This window comes from Acanthopagrus latus, chromosome 5 (genome assembly GCF_904848185.1).
Source record: "Acanthopagrus latus isolate v.2019 chromosome 5, fAcaLat1.1, whole genome shotgun sequence".
Taxonomy (NCBI): domain Eukaryota; kingdom Metazoa; phylum Chordata; class Actinopteri; order Spariformes; family Sparidae; genus Acanthopagrus; species Acanthopagrus latus.
This window is the reverse complement of record NC_051043.1, coordinates 4,302,191-4,324,480: the sequence shown is the minus strand read 5'-3', so window position 1 is coordinate 4,324,480 and position 22,290 is coordinate 4,302,191. Positions and strand designations below refer to the sequence as shown.

The 22,290-nt window shown below is 40.5% G+C and overlaps 1 protein-coding gene across 6 annotated transcripts in view; it reads left to right on the top strand.

Annotated features, from left to right (window-relative positions):
- ncor2 (nuclear receptor corepressor 2) overlaps positions 1–22,290 on the top strand; it is a 102,600-nt gene that overhangs the window by 8,308 nt on the left and 72,002 nt on the right. For all 6 annotated transcript variants that reach the window (XM_037097378.1, XM_037097374.1, XM_037097376.1 and 3 more), the window contains exons 2-3: positions 14,372–14,567; positions 15,330–15,445. In XM_037097378.1, the coding sequence (XP_036953273.1) occupies positions 14,463–14,567; positions 15,330–15,445 (221 nt within the window). In that variant the 5' untranslated portion in view covers positions 14,372–14,462. The remainder of the gene's footprint in view (positions 1–14,371; positions 14,568–15,329; positions 15,446–22,290) is intronic.

Sequence of the window (22,290 nt, the reverse complement as noted above, 5' to 3'; positions counted from 1 at the left end):
CTGTTGGTTCTTTGCAATGCGGGGATATTTGCTCACAGATGTAACAATCCAGTCGACTTGCCACATCTCTTCCATTTGAGTTATTATTAAAAGATATTAGAAAGTAAATCTAGTATAGATCATTACAAATACTTTGCTTTTGTAGTCACAGTGAGATAACAAGAAATCCTGTATAGAAAAAAAAGATGCATCAAGATGAATTGATTTATCATGGCATCACAGTGATGTAATGAAATGAAAGCCACAGTTGTCATGTGTTTGTTGCATGTTTTGACTATCTTAAGAACACCAACTGCTCAAAAATACAATTTATTCTCTGACAGGAAATGTATGATATATGGTGGTTATCTGTGAGTTCTGTAAACATTCACATATCTTTCTTGTGGCATTGTGGTTGAATCAATATTTTGACTACCACTATTCAGTTTGCCTTCGCTGCTGATCAGCTGCCAGCCCTGTTGTCAAGCTGCAGTTACCGTATAATTTTGCGATGGAGAAACTGCACCGATACCTGATGCTGTGCCAATTGATGTATGAACCTGCTACCTGTACAGCCCAATCTATAGTGTTTATTAAGCAACTGCTGCTCAAGTAAGTTACATTTTGTTGTGGATCCAGATAAAGGAACCAATACAGGATTATTTTTCTCACATTCTTTAACATTGTTAGACAGGATGTTTGTCAAGATTTTTTTTTTTTATTTCTCAGCGATTGATGCATGGATCTTAATGGAAAAAAAAAAAACCTTCAGGCACATTGATATCATAGTTAGGACAAAGAGGAATTATTAGAGGTATGCACTCTACTGGGTGCCATTCTAGTTTCTAGGCTATTCGATCTATACGTTTTATACGAAATCCTGCTAAATATAACTTTAATCAAAGGTACTGCTTTTTTTATAATTCAGTGTTGTTGGATATTATCTTTAACTGCACCTTTCAAGCTTTGAGTTTTAAGCTGCTTAATTTTGGTTTTCCTTTATTGTAACCAAGAAAATAATTGCTTTAATGACATGACTTCACTAGACAAAGGGACTACCAAAATGAGTTACTGTGTTGACTTGTAGTCTTTAGAATCCCCAAATATGTCTTTTGATTTCTTGCTCTGTTTGTTGCTATAAATAAATAAAAAGTTGTTAAAGTCATGTATTATTACGGCTTTCTATTTTGATTCCCTGGCACTGAAATGGAGCTGCTATTAAAGCCAGTCACCCATATTTAAATGTACTAGAAGAGAGGCAGACAGTGGATTAGCAGATATTAGAAATGACTCTGTGGTAAGTCATTCACTTGACTCTGTTACGCAACACAGATGGGAGGACATTACTCTTTTTTGTGTGTCTGCTCCAGCTGCTGGTAGCGTTGTATTTATTTCTCTGATTGGCCTAATGTTTCTACTACGAGCGTGTGTTGCAGCATAGTTTGTTTTTTCACATCTGAGAGCAGCCGAGGGCACTCGCACCTCAGGGTGGATGATCTTACAGTGGAAATACGAGTGACATGTATCGGTGAAAGGAATGACGGCCTAAGTGGAGTGTAATTACAGGTTATGCTGCGCTCCTGTCTTGACATGTGCACTGGATCCATGACAGTGCAGTATGGAACAAATTATTCCTCCAAGTGCATCACAACATCAGACGGCTGATGTAATGTCTGGTGTTTGTGCTATAATGTTGAACATTTTTCTCACTGAATCTTTCTCTGTCCATAATTCAAAACCTTGTGTACAAAATCTACATTAGATGTTTTGTTTTGTAAGGTGTGTGTAACTAAAACCTGCATGGATTAACATCAGTGTTTGCAAGTATGCGCACATGCACATCCTCACACTGTACACACACGCTCGAACCCTCTCATGCATAAATGGGAGCTCTGTGAGGCTGCTGTCAGGAGGGGCAAACAGAGGCACTCGGGTTGCATGCGGCCATACAGAAGAACATTTCAAAGCTCTTGAATAATTAAGCAGTATTGAGGAAGTAGGTCAGCCCAGCAGACAAGTGCACTCCAGTTTTATTTCCTGCTGCTCAGCATTGAGAGCTGAATCTCAGGTGGGATATAAGAACAGACAACAAAGAGCGATTTGTAAATTGAGACCTTGTATACTACATTGATGATGTCACATTAACGTTTTTCACATAGAGAAACCGCATTATTGCCACAGCGACAGTTCAACAATTCTCCGCCATTGTTTGTTCACACAGAGCCAAGCCAGGTGTAAAGACGAACCGCTGTGTAATTCACACAGCAAGCCGGTGCCGTGGAGCCTAAAGAGGCGTGACATTACACATTATGATGATGACGTCTGTGTGTTATTTTCAAGCTTTTAATCTAAACATGTATCCACTGACTGTTTGTAATGATATTGATGCTGTTATAATGTGTAGTGATTGAGATCCTGACCCACCATACACCCTGGAAAGTGACAAAGTTACATTTTTCACGCTTAATTACATAATCACCATCAGTAAACAGGAAGCTGTCTGACTTTGTCACTCGCGGGGACAGAGGCTGTTTTCTGGGGGAAAGTTCACTGAAGTCTGGGTCGGGAGGGCCGACTGTCACAGTGATTTTCTTTCAACACAAACACTTGGTGAGTTGAAGTATTTTGCTGGGAACAGACATTGTTTTTCAGGCAGAAATGTGACAAAGAGTCAGTAGGACAGGCGGGAGGACAGACAGGAGGACATACTCTTCTCCACTGCGGTATTTTTTTACTCACATTAGTTGCCAAAGACAGTTACAGTTACTATGTAACTTTTGGAGGAGGAGGCAGAGAATTGGCGCAGGATTCCCACATTCAAATGGCAGTGTAAATGGGGCTTTTGTGTCCAAGAGGATCTGTTTAGATTGACTCTGCTTTGATGTAAACGAAAGACCCGGGCGAACATGCTGAATTGTGCCGCGCAAAGTGGCGACCCATTATAAACATCCAGTGGTGGTGTGTAAAGACAGGACTGGACACAGCGTTGGAGGTAGAACCTTGTTCATTCCAATGACGGCTGCTCAGTGGTGTTTTGAAGCCAGCACAAGCTAGACTTCCCAACTATAAAAATACCTGGTTCTTCCGATTTAGCACCCGACTAATCTGACTGGGGATGAAAAAATGCAGTTACATGGCTCTGCTAGACTTTCTAAGTGTTATTGGACCAAATAGCATTGGCAGTCATTTTGCGGGGGTTGTGATGCTCAAATAATGTATCCACCAACGCGCATTCGTGACGCGAAATGTGACGTCAGTGATGATTAGACAGCTGCCTTCCCTGTGTACCCGCATTTAAGAAAAACGTGTAATTCTGCTTATTTTGGTGGAAAAGGGGTATTGGTTACAACTTCATCTAATATTTTATCAACAACCAAAAAAAATGTCAGGAGTTGAGAACATCACACGAGCATGTGTGTGGCGTTGGCCCCAGTTCTACTCCAGCCAGCAGGAAGGGGGAGGGGAGAGCCTTATGTAATTTCACACAGTGTCACCGAGGCAGCTGGCAGCAGGGGATCAGACAGGAAATCCAATAGCTGCTGTGCTGTCCAGCATGGATGCAGCTGGATGATCACATCTGGAGGTATACGCCAGCCAATCACTGGCCCTGTTATCCCTCTGTTTTATGTATATGTGTAGTCTGTGAGTCTAGTGTTGGCATAGTACTGGAATATCTCATTTTGATACAATGCATTGAAAAACACAGATTATCGATTACGTTTTCGATATAACAGGAAAAAATGTACACACATTGAGGGCATAATAGCGTAGATTTTAATTAAAGACAAATAAATCAAGCCTATAAAATGATAACAAGGTACAACTTTTCCAGAAGCAGGGAACTTCAGAATGAGTGTAATATCACACTTTCTAGGAAACACTCACTTTTTCTCTTTAAGTCAGTCCTTGGATATACTGTGTATGTGTCTGTCGTTGGGAGAAGAGAGCAAGAGAGCACAGATGGCCTTAATGAGTACTGATTTTTTTTTTCAAATTTATCAGAACTCATTGGTATTGAGAAATCTGTGTTTTTGGAAAAACCTCATAATGCCAATGATGGATCAAATCTGTTGCAGATTAGAAATATTACATGTGATTTCGCCTTTCCAACATCTTATTCATTATTATGTGTTCCTAAATTGCATCAGCTTGACATATACAGACTATACTAGACTACTAATAAACCATACTAAACACTTTCTTTGGTTCTTCTTAGGGTTGTAACAGCGCAGAATATTCTGTTAACACTTTCCTTTAGAGTTGTCTTTTGTAATTTTTTTTGTGTTGCTCCACATTATGACTGTCTTTTTTATTCAGAAGCTGACCTATAAATATATATAGAATATATTCATAGCCTTCAGAGCAGCCACACCTTATGTAAAGAACAAAATCTTCTATCATGATACAAATAATGTCTTATCATTTTACGCTTTCTGTAAATTCTATGAAAAAATGTCTTATACAAAATAAACACATGACTCATGACAACTTTTTAATAATCCTCTGAATAAACAACTTTCTCTTTGAAGTTGGTTTAGACTCACTAAAATGAGCCTCATTAAACATCAGGTCTCTGGCAGGATAATATTTTGTGATATGTGATTTTATCATCAAATGCAATCTTAATTTTATGTTTTTAACTGATATGTGGTTAGACGAGGATTACAGTGCAGCTGTTCACACTGAATCAAGCCCTCCAAACTTGTCTTTCGTAAGTGAGACTAAAATGCATAAAAAGAAGGAGGTATAAGTATTATGTTTAATGAGTTATTCAAATGCAAGCAGATGTTATCTGTAAATTTGACTTAAATTCATCTTCACATGCTATATTTCAAAATATCTGTAGGCTGCCTAAATACTGAACAGATTTTTTTGATGACTTTGTTGAGTCAGTATCTCTTATCTGCTCTGACTTTGATTATGAGTTAATTGTTGGTGACAAACCTGAGGGCAGAGGGACTAAAGAACTGTGTTGAGTCCTTGATAACTTTGGACTCACTCAGCACGTGATGCAGCCCACACACACAACAGGGGCCGCATCCTATAGGACGCTGCGCTCCTGTTCATTATTGTGTTGTCTTTGAGAGAGCTATATTTGTGTACAAAAATGTTCAAAAATATAATCTCAAAACGCTAGATCACTAGACTGTTCACACTGCCCTTTGAATGCTGGGATCCTGGCCCAATTCTCTGTGTCCCTCCCCTCTTCTCTGGCCAAGATGTCTGACATTGTTGTCTTCAAAGGAATGATTTCTCTCATTCTCGACCGGAGGAGTTATCCCTCCTGTGTTGTGCCCTTCGTTTATTGAGAGATTGTTTTGCCTCCCCAGTGTACAAAACTGTGCAGTCCTGGCTGCATTGAACAGCATAAACTACATTACCCTGTTAATGCCTGGATGTTCTGTCCTTAGGGTGGACAAGTTTCTGCCTCAGTGTGGTGTTGGGTTTATAGTGACCCGGGATATGATGTCTATAAAAGATCCACCTTAATTTGTCAGATGTTCCTGCGACATACGGAATGACAGTGTTACGTTTTCTGGTCTCTTCCTCTCTGTCTGCTCTGGATGTTTTAGCGGTTTTGACAAAGGTCCAGTTCGGGTAGCCACACGTTATAAGTGCTCCCCTGATATGCTTCTGTTCCTTCTCCTTACCCTCTGACTTAGTGTGCACGGTCTCAGCCCAGTGGTTTAAGGTTCTGATGAGCCCCAGCTTGTGCTGCAGTGGGTGATGAGAGTCATACAGGAAGTACTGATCTGTGTGTGTGGGTTCTCACACACCTCAATATTGAGGCTTATGTCTTCTTTAGTGTGTACCGCATAGTCCAAGAAGGGCAGACTATCTCCTCTGACATCTTCCTGTGTAAACTTGATGTCACTGTCCCCAGCATTAATGTGTTTTGACCCAGGTGTCATCCACATACCTGATCCAGTGGCCTGTAGCACTTCCTGTGAAGGTAATCAAGGCTCTGCTCTCAACTTCTTCCATGTCGAGGTTGGCCACTATTGGGGACAAGGGTTTAATTTGGAGCTGAAAAAGTTAAGGCGGTCCTTCTTCTCAGACTTTATCACCAAAAACAATAAGTGCCCTGTTAGCCTCTCAACACCTATCTACTAGGGCCTGTAATGAATTTGCATTCTTCTTCACTGCCAAATTTCTGAAGTTCAGAAGTGGTCAGTAACACCGTACCAAGTATGGGAGGTATTTTCCCCATATGTCCACCTAAAACCACCTCAAATACTATGTCACAATGACAAAATGACAAAAACCTGCATGACATAATACAGCATTTGAAATCTTCTTCCTGCTGCCTTGATGTTACCAGCAAGTTTCAGACTGAATGACCCCAGATCTGCTACAGATTGTCAACATGTCTCTTCTCTCAGGTGTCTTCCCACAAGCCATGAAAACTGATTTAACAACTCATGGAGAAAATCTAGACACATTGGTAATGAATAATTATAGGCCTATATTGAACCTTCCAAATTTATGTAGAATCAGTGAAGAATCTGTTTTTCAGCAGCTAAACAATTGCCTAATAATAAATAGCTGTTTTGATGTCTTCCAGTCAGGATTTCAACCACATCACCACACATAGACGTCTCTTGTGAAGGTCCCTAGTGACATTCATTTAAACACAGACAGTTGCAAAATTCATAATCATAGTTCTACTGGATGTCAGTGCTGCGTTTGTCACCATTGACCACAATATACTACTAGGCTGACTGGAAAACTAGGTGGGAGTCTCTGGTACAGCACTAAATCAGGTTAAATCCTGTCTAAATGATAGACTACTTTGTGTCTATAGGTAATTACCCATCTGAGTGGATGAAAATGACAAGCAAAGTGCTCCATTCTGCAGCCTCTGCTTTTCAACATTTACAAAAGTAATGTGGTAGCAAGTCATGTCTTCAGCATCTTAAATGAGAAAGTAAATATTGTCTGTCCTAGTGCCTCTTTGCGCTTGTGTTGTTGTAGTTACTCTCTCTGGCTGACTTGTATGAAGAAAGATCACCCTGATGGTCAGCTCTCCCAACCAACACTTCAGTGAACTTCCCGTGGTAAAATAACAGCGTCCCTCCTCGCGAGTTAGAGCCAGACAGGGTCCGCTTATGCTGTTGGCGATTATATGATGCAATACTCCTTTCCACTGGCCAAAAATCCTGCTGAACCCCACTAGGATCGTGCATTTGTAATAACCTTATAACAATATCCATATGCTTATAAACTGTCGCTGGATACATGTTTAGATTAACTGGTGGAAAGTGGAGGAAACATGCTGCCAAAACCACACAGATCTCAACATTATGATGTGTACCGTCATGCCTCTTGTGGTTTCACATCGCTGGTATGCTGTATGAAATGACACACTGGAGCAGCTTGATGCCGACGCTGCTGGGTTCAGTGTGAACAGACAGGCCTGTAAAGGCGAGCCCTCATTGTGGTGTTGATGTGGACTCTCTGTCTGGAAAGGACCTTTGAAACACATGGGTCAGCCTACTTTTACCACATAACCCACGGAATCTATTTTGTTAAAAAGGAATCAGTGCTTTTGTATTTCATGGCTAAAAACAACAACAACAACAAAAATAAATCAGATCATTAAGTACAGTTGAAAGTTGAATAAATTTGTCATCATCATCTTGTTTTGGTAACAGGTACAGTTTAAAGGTGTCTTATCTGATGGTTAAGGCAAAGATGATTCTTAGAGTGAGGTTGTAACAGCTGCATTTTAACCTATTTTAAATCTCAATACTGCTTCCAGTTTCAAAATCACTTCAGTTTGTTTCACTCCATGTTTCTTCACACAGCGACAGACTGTGGTTTAGGCAGATAATTGTACCTCTTCCGTCAGACAAATGCTGCCAAAAAGGTTGACAGGGTGTTTACGTTTTTCTCACAGTCTCTTCATTAGCTGACTGTGTTGTAAATGCTGATATCCTGTGTGAAAGTTGAGCAGATGTATAAAAAGTTCAGCTTGGGGTGTCAGGATGTGCCTTCACTCTTCTGTTTGGACAGAATAGTTATGTGCTATCCAACTGTATGTTGCACTATATATCAAGCTTCAGCAAAGACAATAATTATGGCACCTGCTGCCTTTTATAGCCCCTGTCACCTAACATTTGACTTCCCTGTTGGTAACTTATTCTCCTGCTTGACTGTTTGAAAGACATTATGTTATATCTGGACCCAGCCCTGGAGGTGGAGCTTTACTATGAAAGATGCTCAGTGGCTTTTTGGAGCCAAAATCTCGACTGACTGGCAATGAAAATACTAGGATCTTCTGTGTTGTGGGGCCCATAGAGCATAGACACCAGAGACTTCTGCCTACTGAGGTGGCTAACTTCTAGTGAAGCGCCTAGCTAACTTAAATGGAGATACCTTTATTTAATCAAGCACCTCTTGTAGATTTTACAAGTTTTATTAGACCTAATGGCTCCAGCTATGACAGTCAAATTACTCATTTTATGGAGGTTGTGACATTCTAAAAATGTATCCACTGTTTTACAGATGCTTCTTTCACAATGTTTATGGGTTCATGGGAAAAAGTGGTTTTGGGGCCCTAGTGCACCACGTGACGATGTAATTACATTGCAACTGCAAAAACTGGCTTTAAAGCCTGGCGCACTTCCTGGGGGCTTGGCCTGTTTGCCCAATTTGTCCATGATTGGAGGACCCTAATTAGTTGAAATATTTTTTATTCCTTTGAAACTATTCCATTTGAGGTTAAACTTGTCCCCACAGCAAAATATCTTATTATGTCCTCTGCACTGCATTGATCTTATGTTGTTTGTCTGTTAGTCTGTCAGGAAAAGGGACTTGTCAGCATTACCGCGAAAATCACTGTTTTTTTTTTTTTGTTTGTTTGATTGTTTTTTTTTTCTTTTTTACTGGTGGTTGAACTGGAACCTCCTTTTTCCTTTTGCAGTGTTGAATTAGTTCAGCTCTTGCTGTCCTTTTTTTGGACACCTATGACTAGAGGAATAGACCATTTAAGGCACGAGAACCTAAAGAATGAGTTTTATTAAACAGAAAGCAGTCAAGATATTATTATTGAGTCTAGGGCTGGGCAACAGATCAAATTATATTGTCGTCTTCATATGAGATTATATATGAACGTTTTTAGTTGTCCATTGTGGATATCCTTGTATGGTTTAGATGCTGACTTTTCCGGGTGTAAAGGAAACAGTTCTGTGATGTAATTTTCTGTACTTACCAGGCTGTTCTACTTGATCTAATGCTTGCCTTTAACCATTTACTCATTAAATCAATATTACTGTTGATTATTTAGCAAAAATGTCATTGTCTTTATATTGTGAGCAAGGTGCTTAGATTTAAAAAAAGATTTTCCAATTTAACTTGATCTTTATTTGAGTGATCTGACCAATCAAAGTCAAAGTTTCACACACAAAGGGACAGATGATGCATTCAAGTGTACCTCCTGTAATCTACATGTATTTGCGCAACAGGGACTTCACTTCATGGTTAGTTCAAGTGCATCTTGTGAGTGTAGAAACCTATGTTCTAATGGTTGTTAAGGTTGATTAAAAGGTAAAAATACACAGACCTACATCTTTCATCACTTTCTTGTTCTTTCACTACACTACATCATTTCCTGATGTCTCATTATACCTCCATAGGCAGATTTTTTTTTATCACAAATCTCTAAAACCATTTAATTGAACTCTTAATCTAAACATTCATATTTTTGATAATGCAACAGATTAGATTACTCCATGTTCAATGTAAGACAAAGTTATCTTGGGATATCTTTCCTATCCAAGCAAAATTGGTAGTGCAGCACCTGGACAATTTACAGCAGACACACACTCAGGTTATTTTGAAGTTATCTTCAAGGCGGCAGCAGTTGCACGCATTTCTTTTATTCATGACCTGATAATGACTTTTGCAAGATGAACATTAAGCATACCACATGTCTGTGATGACATCTTATGTGATGTAACATTAATGGAGCAGAACAGCAATCAGCCGTCACAAACAAGACCAGCTGACAACCACTAACACGTTAGCAAACACACCGCAGCATTCAAGATGTTAAACGAACACTGAGGTGAAGAAAATAACTGCTCAGTCAGTCTATTTTACCTAAAACTCTTTCTCCTCAGCGTCTTGTACAGTGATGGACAGATAGCCAGCTTGTGGCTGGGCAGGCCCGGCTTGGCGCCGCCCGGGAGCAGGTCTGTTGCTGGCGCAGTAAAACTAGTGATGGAAAAGCAAAACAGTGTGGCTCCGTTTGACAAATGACACTTGATAGGTGATATAGTTGAACAATACCTCAATATTAATTTGAGGCCATATTGCCCCGCAGTTGAGTCTGCATTGCATGGTACCCTGAGTAATCACGGTCACAAGAGAAGTCCATAGATAGTTTAATAAAAATCGAAAAATGTTGTTGGCATAAAGTCATATGGGTTAGGTTTAAACGTTTAAACGCTCACCACACAGATTGACCTTAAAAAGCTTCTTTGGGCCTCAATAATGACACTTCAGCCAATTCATTTTGAGTGCTTTGTTTCCATGTTAAGTTTGGACGGATGCGGGGAGATGAAGGGTGGGACAAGCGCAACCTGCAACTGCAAAATAAGTGTTCGAGTCAATACAGACATCCCTCAAGATTTAGTTGTTGAGTCATCTGTTATTTTTTCCAATCTCAAATTTCATAATTTGCACCGGGTCCATTTAAAAAGCAGTGCTTGCATGCATGTGCAGTGTTGGTGAGCAGCTCTGTATCGATGCTGACGGTGAGTGAGAGGAAAAGGGTAAGCGGGCTCCTTGTTCAGGGCCCTTCAGTAATGAGGCTCCAGGGAGATAAATCCTTATGAGACCTGACAGGGTGCCACATTCCTAAGCTGAGAGTCCTAGCAGCCCCCCTCCCCTCCCTGCATTAGGGTGTTGCTTTATACACTTCTGATGCTGTTCCCAGACCCAGCCTTATGCCTATTACTGTTCACTCATCTGCCTTTTCACCATGCTCCATGCCTTTGAATCGAGTGAACATGTCTTTTGGCTGTCATAATAATGCAGAAGACCTTTCTGACTGCTCAGAACCTTGAAGTGTTTTTGCTTTGGTGTATTCAAGGGTATTATTGCTGTTGTGGTGATGGGCAATCACACCCTAGGTTCTGTCAAGGTCCAAGCAAGGCTTTTATCAAAAAATATGCTACAAGCTGTTAATTCCCTTGTGCTCTCTTTAAGAGCTTGACTGTCAAGCTACCAAGTCAGACCAGACAGAGATTTGATTAACTGTTTATGTCAGTAAAATTAGACTGTTGTTTGAAGTCAGCTTCCTGGTCTCCTTGGCAGGCTAGAAGCCGTCTGTGTGCTCTGTGCTAGTATTTCCACACAGCCATTCCTAAAATGGAGTGGGAGGGTGGGGGGTAAGGGGATGAAATGTTGGCTTGCACTGCTGAAGGCTGAGGCCTTCCCTACTCTGTGCAGGAGACGAAAGCAAAAGAGGGGGAGAAGGAAAGCACGCTCGAGTGAGAGAGTGAGGTGACTGAGTTCATTCGCAGTGTTGGCAGTGAGCCATCGCCTTGCCTGTGGGTGTCTGTAGCGCTGCCAGTGCATGTGTTTAGCCTCTCGTCTGGAAGGCCCCCTTCGCCTCAGAGTTTATGTCAATGCTCTCTCATTATATTGGCCCTCTCATCTTGATTCAGGTTTTTGTCCTCTGCAGATCTTGTGACTGCCTTCAGACTTGTTTTCCTCCTTCTCAGGGGAATCTCTCTGGACTGGATGGTCATCAAAGAGAGGCTTCCCAGGAGGCTGGCTTATCTCACCCTCTCTTTGTTTTGCTGGCCTCTTTTTCTGCCCTTTGTTGCACATATTTGTGTGCTTTGTCAATCTCATGAGTTTTCCTCATCTAGTATTTCACCAGCAGTGAGGTCTACTCCAGGACTTCCCTTTGTGTGGTCTGTTTACCCAGGTCCGTCTGACCAAAATATGAGTGTAGAGCAGTTTTGAAGATATTTGAAGCCACAGTTTAGATTACTTTACACAAAGACAAAGTCTTGAGATTGTCTGCACTGGTTTCCTATCTATGCCTGTGTTTACAGAGCTCCTCTGTTCCTTAAAGCCAGAGTCTTGTTCAGCTGTTGGTAATAGAGCTCTTTGCATAACTGAAATCAAGTGACACTTTGTGTTAGTGACAGTCAAGCAGGAAGGAAGGGTACATAGTACCCCTCTTTGTACTGCAAAAGAGTCAAAACTAGAGGCAGACAATGGAGACTGGCACACTGGCACGCTACTATAGGTTTGATATAGATAACTCTCTATCTCTCTATCTCTATGTATTAGATCTGATTGCAGTTGTTAATCAAGCCCTGTCCAGGTTGGGACTTTCAAGAGACTATTATGATGTGTGTGTCATCTGTGGAGGTAGTTGACCTGGCATGAGTCCTAGTGGGTTAACAAACACAGTTTATAGACCTTCACTGGACCTTCATTTGAAAAAAAAAAAGGTTTGTTTTTAGAGTCAATGAAAATGTTTGTACATTTGGCTATAGAACAACTATTTAAAACTGGAAAACTGCCTTTTGAGAGATGGAATGATTAAAAAAGGTCACTAAACATGATCTGTAAATTTAGTGCAGTTGCTGAGTATGTCTTGCATAGGGGTGTGGGCGATCAGTGGACTGAACAATTAAACGCTGTGACCTTTGCTAGTTGGTGCAGTAAATATTGGTTTGTTAAACTTGTCAAATGGTAATGTACAGATTTAAATGCCATGTGTTTTTATAATAAAAAATTAGCATCCATCACTAATGTTAACAGTGCTGGTTAGTGTGGCTTCCAAGACTATATGTATGATTGAGTTCACCCAATAAAACTTTATTCTGTAGTGTAGTGTACAGATTGTTTTCAATAAATGATATTTGTTTTTTTGGGCAAAGAAAAAAAAAAAGGTGTCAACTCTTATTTGGATTGTAACAAGGTCAATAAAGAATTTGTAAACGTTCCTTGATATAGTAAGTATGATTAGTATTTTTCATCTAAAAACAGATTGGTGTGAGCATTTACATTCACTGTTGAAACTCAGGCATTGTCATCTATAAATACAGTGCTTGTGGACCTTTTTTGAGGAGGTTGGCTCTGATGTGGTGGCATTGTTATCTTGTCACGTACCGTGTTTAGAGCCCATGTGTCTGCCTGCATGTCTCTTGCTGTGTGCCTTGCATCGTGCTAAAACACGCGTTATTAGAGAGAGGCGTCATTAGTGAGAGGCCCATAGAGATGGCGGGAGTCCCAATTTCTTTTTTGGCAGGAGTCGCAGGGACACATGAGTATTAGTCCACCCACTACTACTACCGCAGGCTTTTAAGCATGTCTGATAATGGTGCAGTAACAAGCTGGCAGGAGCTGAACATTGTATCAAAATGTGATTTAATAGGACTGCAAGATATGCTGAAAAATATAGAATCTGATTATTTTAGACAGTCACTGTTGCCAAGTGCTTGATCTTTGGGGATCTGTTGGGTCTCTGTTAATAAATTGATTAAAGATTATGGTCTAAGTCTGCTAAATTTGTGTCATGAGATATTTATTTATTTATTTATTTAATGTGAACTGGTGCTATACAAGTAAAGACGGATTGATTGATTAGTGCAAATGATCAGAGCAAATCGGCTTTCATTTTCTTGGACAAAAGTTAAAATCATGGCAATGTGACAAAATAACATGTTCTCTTACGTTTGGAGAGCAAGATTTATAGGCTAGGACATCTCTGCAGCAATAGAGTACTTCAGCTATACTGTTTTGTTGCTGTGTGCTCTAATCTGCATGCCCGCTATAATAGGATTTTAATGTTTCGCTCATTAGCTCTGTGCAGAAAAACCTCTCTTCTTTGAGTTATGTAGAGGCGTGCTACAGCTTCATGTGTACCTGTTGTGTTTTTTTTACTAGTTATAACACCATTCCTGTGACACTTGTAGATGAGACCACTCTATGTTGCATAACATCACCAGGATTTTAATGCTATTACGCAATGCTCAAGGCTTACATGTCTGATCTGCCGTTGAGTTACTTATGTTTCCTTTAACCACCATTAAACTCACTGTTGTTGGTTATGGGCTGGCTGCTTGACTTGGCTGGTCTCCGTCTGTGCGTCCTCAGTGTGAGGACAGTGGGCTGTTCAGTCTAGTAGGTGCAGAGACCCTTACTCCTATACATGAGCAGCTGTGGTAGGGAGGTGATGACATTCTGATATCCGGAGCAGACTGAGGTGCTCGCCAGAACAGATCAAATTGTTTCTGATGAAAAGTTAGGCATATTGCATTCTGTTTTTTTTTTAAAGGTATGAAGAAATCCAGGGTTTCTCCACTGAGGCTGCTCAACTTTGGAAAAATATCTCACTGCATATTTTTTTTTTGCTGTACAGGTTGCTGGCTAAGACAAACAGCCAATAATGCACGGCATCTGCTCTGGAACCACACCCACTTCCTGCCTGTAGAGGAAGCGGCTGTGCCAGCATGTCCTCTCATCCCCAGTCTGTGCCGTCGGTTCGGAGGACTGTGGACACACGGCACCTGCCAAACCCCGCCACTCTACCACTGCAGCTTCAGCGGGCACACACGGTAAGGGGCCCTGCACACCACGTGTTAGATGTCACATGTGGTGCCTCCACATTTTTAAGGATACACTGGAGTTGTAGCTCTGTCCTGCTGCTTGGCATATTTAGGGTATTTAGTGAACAGTGCATTACTGTGAAGCACTGAAGAGGGACTGAACCCAGGGGCCACCACTGGTGTTTTTCCAACAGAAACATTCACAGGTTACAATGTTGTGCACACAGACCTGTTCCCTCATTAGATGTTTGAGTTGAAAGTTCATGTTGACATTCTGCAGCCACATTAAGGCCTCCCCCATTATTTTCACCCACATCTCCTCATTATTAAGATTATGTTCTTTTGCGTATCGGGGACAAAGCTGCCGGTGCATCAAAGAAGGGGCCCCCAGCTAATGTAAACGCTCATTCAGTGACCTGCCAGTGTTTTTTTTGTGTGGCAGGAGAATTGAAAGCTCACCCCCCACGTTCCTCACGGCTGCACCTGTAGTTAGGCCGACCGCTCCCTCTTGTCATCACTTTCAGGAGGAGATGAGGGTGGACAGGTTCTGTCCAACATTCTCTGATTAGCAGAGGTGCAAGTTTACAGTAGCTGCATGGGTACATGTGTGAGAAACAGATGGAGGGAGAGGCAGACGTGAGAGCTGGAGAGAATAGGAGAGGATATCACAGAAGAAACAACGAAGGAATTTGGAATGTAAAGATGTATTCTTGTGATGTTGTGATGGTGCAGGATATCTTTCTCCGCTTTGACAACTTGTTTGTGTTTTAGGAAGTGGGACTGGTTGACTACCACTCTCATCATGCCAGGGACTACAGCTGCCACCTGGCCCAGCCGCATCGCCGCCGGCCCTCCTTACTTTCAGAGTTTCAGCCTGGGAGTGAGAGGTAGGTGCACCTTGTTCATGAGGTCTTGCCATTGCTTTAGATTCTTAGTGCTGGTTGTTGTATAGATTAGTTTTTCAATATTATTTACAATGTTAATATAGTATCAGAGTATGTAACGGACACACGATGAAGCTCATATTGCGTAACAAATAGTCAACTTAGTCTAAATACATCTAAATTGCAGATGACATATTTTAAATTTTGTCGGGTTTTTTACTAGATTTTAGGGATGGTAGTTTCATTGATTTTGCTTTTGATAGCCTGGGGAGCACAAGAAGCTCATGATAGCCTATAAAGCACCTTTAGTGGCCATGTAAAAAAGCATTGTTATTTGATTGATATTGATTTAGTGAAAGTCTATGAGGGATGTCATTTTCGGTTGATTTGGTCAATGTCCACATCTCCATCCCACACCGAATAAAATGTCGAAGGATCCAGTCTTGAAGCGAATTTCTCTTCTTCATTTTCCAAATCAATTCATTACAAAAAAAAAAAATGCCCAAAATGTAAAGTGATCATTACCGTTACAAAGTTAGTATTGTGGAAAAGCTAGTATTTAAAAATTTCATTAAGACGCTTGATCTGAAGTATAATTTGCCTGGTCACAAATTCTTTTCAGAGAAAGCACTACGAGAGTATGAAAGGAAGGAAAGATGGTCAGATTGTTGACTTTAACATTTATACAGTGATTTAGAGGAGATTTTTAAATATTGAGATAAAAATTTGTGTGTATCACGATATAGCCGAAAATATTAGAGTATTATTAAAAGTGCATACAGCCCCAGTGCTAGCCCTACTATTAAACAGAAAATCTGAAAAGTAGCATTGCAACTTACATATGACTTTTTGCCTCTGTGGAACAATTTTACCTAGACTGAGTTTCTTTTAGCTTGCTTCACTTTTTTTTTTTTTACCTCAAATTGCTCTAGTAAAGCAGGTCGCAAACAGTGTGTCCATATGCAAATTAACCTATAGACTGATATGCAAAACTGGTCAAAACATTCTCACTGGATGCATGTTGTGCTTCTCCCTCTAAGAATTTCATGCAACTCACATAAAAATGGCGGTGTTGCTCTTTACTATATTTGTCCCTGTTCATTCTTGGTGGCTGAGGGACAAAGCATGGTGAATGGAAGCATCATGCAGGCTGCATTTTTCTGCAGTATTATTTTACTGAAGCCTCTGCCAGTTAACCCTCCCCAGTATAATCCTTATGTAATTGGCATCGGCAAGCCGTTCCTCTGTAATGTTGTGTTAAACGGCTCTGCGGGGCAATGGAGCTTGCAGAGTTTTGCCATCTTCAGTAGACCCAACAGTTAGTCAGGCAAAGCATTGTATGTACAGTACTGTCTCTGGAGATTGAGGTCTGCTACCTACCAAAGTTGTTTATTATTTATATAGCCATGCTTTTTTGAGGATGACTTTTGATGAGTACAAATGAATAATTTATATCCATGCCGTACATTTTGCATGATGCACGGAGAATAAGAGGGTAAGTCACAAGAATGTTTTTCTCCTCTGCTGATTGTCATGGCAGATTCTATGGCATGTGCTAAAACATGTAAGCAGTACCTGATAGAATTTCAAAAGGTTTATTTGAATAGAAAATCAGCTTTGAGATAATTTGCGTACGGTTTTGAGCCGATAGTAGCAAGCAGATGGTAGGGTAACTCCAGCTGTGTGTGGCAGTTGAATGTTGTGTCAGAGGGACTATAGCTGTCAGTCAGATGGGATTATGGTCTATGATTGAATCACACTGTTCAATTGTGACCCACCAGCTACTGGTTTGCTGACATACATTGATTTAATCCTGGGTGCCCTGGCAGTTACTCTCTGTATGCATTGTGTCTGTTTTTGCAAGCCAGATACCTTGTGAATCTTCTACAGGTTATATTTCAGTAGACGAAAAATCATCCTCATATCATTAGCTGAGACTGGCCCATATTTCTTTGTAGAAAAAGTCCAATAAACTGCTGCGCTGTGGTTGGGTAGTCAGTTGAATATATCAGGACTTCAGTATTTCTTCAGAGGGCTTAGAATCCAGTCTGAAATCCTCATTCTATTTTCTCAGTCAGTCTGAATAATGAGATTCTGGCCCTGGCAGTCCTCCTTCAGTTCTCCTCTCAGATGTGTCCTTGTCTTTTTTATAAACCTCAGTAATTCTGCACACCATGTCTCGATTTGTAGTTCAGGGTTGTTCACATGCTGACTGAGAAATTCAAGCACTAACATGGACTTAGAAGACGCACTTTCCTTTACCACTGACATTATCTCTTTCTCAGTATGACGGATCTATGTATCCTTCATCTCTCTTAGCTGTCAAGGTGAAAATGTGTCATTTAGTTAATGTTCCAAATGTTCTCTAATTACAGGTCAGGATACCACTACATTATAATCAGTGGCAAGTCATGGTGCTTGTTGTTTGTTTCATCCTCCACTTTACTCTAGATAATATTTCAGTCACTCCTCCTCTTCCCATCTGTCTGAGATCCTTGCGAAAGGGAGAGAAAACATTTTAAAGCAAGCATAACTAGACTGAGAAACCACTTAACATAGTTTTTTGGGTGGGCAGAGCAGAGTGCAAACAAATGTGGTGCATTAATACAGAACCAGTTTGTACAGTTTCTGTGAATTTTTTTTTTGTGTGTCTTTTATCTGAATTATCGAACAAATATTTTGAGGCTTTAGTTCAGAACGTAGTATACAGAAGTTATGTGTGCATAGTCATATGTATTTACTGCTGTTTAATAACAAAGTTTCATTCCTTTTCCTGTTGAGTTGACAGTCACGTGAACCTCAAGTTTCATCACAGTATGATAATATATCGATTTTTTAGACAACAAAGCAATATTTGCCAATATCACAAAGTCTGCCACAGAGGTGTGACAAAAGATTTTATTGTGATAAAAACCACTCCCAATAAGTTGATCATGGGGAATTTTCATTATTGGGATGACTGTGAATCAAGATAATTCTGATGATCTTCATAAGACCTTATGATTTATGATTACAGTGTGAGCTGTAATTAAAAAAATAAATAAATAAAAAAACCCAACAAAATGTCTGGTTAAAGTGAGTCCAGCATGGTATAATGAAATTTTGATATGTTCTTATTTTGATAATTGTTGGAATAAAATCCTGATTCGCAACTCTGTTGGACGTGGTAACTGTGAAATTTTTTTTTATATTGTCCTGTGCCTCATCCCCCATGATTTGATTTCAATTCGATTACAAGGAACACAGTTACAGAAGAAGCTGCCAACCCTTTTATTTCCTGCTTTTGGCCTGAAAAGGAAAAAAAACAACACATAAATAATTGTAACTGGTAATGTGCAGTAATGTGTATGACTCCACAAACACACGAAAAACATCTCTTAACAAGGACATATAAGTAAGGGACAATGTGTAGAATGGCGGTCATTATTGGGAAAATAAGTCCCGACAGGAAGAACTGGACCCCGACGCGAAACGGAGTCCCTTCAGGACGAATTGTCAATCATTGAAGCCATATCAATCTGCATTGATGGATTTTTACATCCATAATGGTTATTTACATTTTGTTGGTTTTTTTTTTTCCAAAGATAATCTCTCCACCTTTTTTTTTCATTTATACTTATTTTAAATGGAAACTATTTAAAGTCTCTGTTGAGAGAATCAGTGCTGCATTACTCAAAGGCAAATTCTGTTGCATATAAGAAACAGTTGCTCGACTATAGAGCAGTGCTTTGTAGATCCCAAAGTTAATGTTAAGGTCATTTTTCTTCAGCAATATGAACAGAAAAGTTGAGGGCTTGATCACATTTTGCAGTTTTTGAACTCCACCCACTGTCCCTCCTCTTCTGGGCACTTTGTTACTTTCATTCATCCCAGCTGTGGTGTAGTTAGCCTGGCTTCTCTGTTAGCCGTCCACAGCTGGGGAGCAAGGAACAGATTGGCAGCTGCACAAACGCTGCAGTACAATAACAGGCTGCGATCTGCACACATGATCTCTGTCCTTGTCGTTACTGGGTCCTAACCAGTAAAAAAAGTAAAGGAGCACTTGCGGAGGTGTTGTGGTGCCCCGTCCTGCTCCTTCCTGTTCACTCCCTCCCTTCACCTCTACACACATCTCTTTCATCCTCCAGACAAATCCTCCCCAGGGATCGGATTATTCTGCACACTCACAAGAGGGACAGGGAGAAGGAAAGGGGGAGAGTGAAGGGAAGAGTGGGGGGGGGTTGGGCTGCAGCTTGATGATGTGATTATGTAAGTGCCAACCCTCTATGGAGATGAGGAAGTGTGCGACTGAATGAGCGAGAAAATCGTATTCGGGGGGAGTTGGACACACCATCTGGGTATTAATTTTGGCTCCGTATTTTTCAAGGTATTATTTAGGCCATCACACAGATAGACATCCACAATCCATTTCTTTCTTTGGCACCCCATGAAACCTTTTGCCATGCAAATTTAGCCCCACATATTACATAAGTGACATGACATATCTGTCTTGCATAAATCTCTTGGAGGATGCTCTCGATCGTTACAGCACCCTGCTAGGCAGAGACAGGCTCCATGCTCTTTGGCACATAAATAAACCACACACTAGGCCATTGTGGGCCTGGACCAGCAATTATGGTTGTGTTTTCCCTCTTCTCTTCAGCAACCACTTCCATTTTGACACTGGCAACAAAGTCACTAGCATTCTGGCATCCGGCTCCAGGGCAGACATGAGAAAACCATTTCCCTCAAAAAGATCAGGGAGCCATTTACAAGTGGGCTAATAAAATTTACCAGATCTGAGTAGCTAGTGCACTTAACATTTGAAAGCTGTCATTTGACTACACACCCTTTAGCTTGTTGCTATATGCTCCCAGAACACACATACAGCAGATCATGACCAGATCACATTGTAGTATTGTGCTACCCCTTCTCCAGTGGCTCTGGAATTGTTGGCATTCCTGGCTCTCCAGATCAGGCCTCGTTTCTAGTTTTAGGGTACAATAAAGGCATAGATAGCCATAGCTGGCACTGCAAGGTACAATCCCATATCCAATGTTTAGCCCTCCTCCTTGTTTTTGAGTGCTCCCTTGCCCTTCAGATCACAGTTGGAGGATGTAGTGGTTGAAATCTCCCCCATATGAAATCGGAGCAACCCTTCAGCACACTTATACGACTTCTGTTGAAGTAGATGATGTCTCTTTAAACTGAAACAACTGGACATTTCAAATGTAACATCTTCAGCTGTGCTAATTCTTTTTGCGTTTAAATGGTAACCCTGGTATTATCAAAATGCCATTTGCCATTTATCTGATGGAAATGGAAAAGCATAGAAGCTTGCAATTTGTTCAGTTTTATAGTTTCAGTCACGTGATTCAATAGAAAAGGGCATTCCTTTTGTACCTGTTTTATATTAAGAAGACCATAACACATTGAAATTCTAGAATTCTCATAATAACTGGTTGTCAGTGTAACTCTGAAAAATCTCAGTTTGGAGGGTCATGCAGCGCTAACACTGTGCCCTACCCCACTACCCCAACAGGAATGGTGTGAACGTGCAAAACAGAAGTGTAGGCTGTATTGGGACGGGCCCAGTCTAAACAAAGCACTTTCTTTATGGTTTTGTGTGTGTGGCTAATGACTGCCTAGCTACGTCTCCAAACCCCACACAAAAGCCACTCTACCATATGCTGCTATATTTAAAACCATTTGATGGTGATGTGCAGTGAGTCACCATTTCCAGTGTTCATGGTTCCCTTTCCCTCCACTTTCCTCTACTGAGTGACCCACTGCATGTTCCCATTTTGCAGAAAATGATCTTGGTCGGTGATTACTTTATGATGATTTTGTTTGAATCAGATCAAGCCAGCTGGCGTTTGTGTGTGCCTTGAACACCAAGGTAAAGATTTGGGTCAGCCTGATCCAAGGCTATAACTGTCATCCTGTGCTTTTGTATAAATGTGTCTCTGGGTTGTTAAATGCAGCCTGTATAAATGGGAGTTGATTGAGCCATTGTGTCTAAACAAAACCAGCATCATGCCTCATTGCTCGAACAGAAGATCAATATTGTCTCACTGTTACAGATGTCTTCACACCTAAGATTGTATGACCTGAGATATCAGTTCGATGTGATACATGATTTCTTTTTCTTTCTTTATTCTCTTGTTTTCTTGTTCTTGTCAGTTTGCTTTGGAAGGTGGTTTATGCTATTGAGCTCTGGTCTACATCTAGTAAAGGATCATAACAATCAAATTGTCAGTCTTCATATATGGGCCTTATGTTCCATTAGATCTTTTGTTTTTTTGCTGTCCTTCCATGCTGACTTTGACATTAGTCTTCAGTTCAGGTGAAAACTTTTGACTAATGAGCTGATTTTCTTTCTCTGACAAACATGTCTGTGTTCATAATAAAGCATTATCTATTTAACAGGCCAAACTTTGAGATCTTCTCCAAAACTGCACCAGGTTACAGGACCTCTTCTCACAAGTTTGAAAATAAAGTGCTCTGTAACTGGACAAAGCTTTTTGTTCAAGTAGCATCCAACTGAAAATGAATTGCATTACACAACATCATATTGAGCTTGTTGTAAGCAAAGTTATTTGGTGACCTTTTGGTGAAATTGTCTTATTGAATTTAAGTTCCGCCTGATAAGCATTTGCATAGAATATACTGGTGTCCAGGACACTTATTGTGAAAGGTAAAAACTTAAGGTGGACAAATGAGATGCAGTTAAAGGTTTGCTGTTCTTGTTCAGACTACAGAGCTTCGTGTTTTTATTCTGCATTCATAGCCTTCGACCACAATGTTCAATTTCCCACACAAAACCAGATTCAACAAATCACACAGAATTTGATAAGTGTGGGAATGTG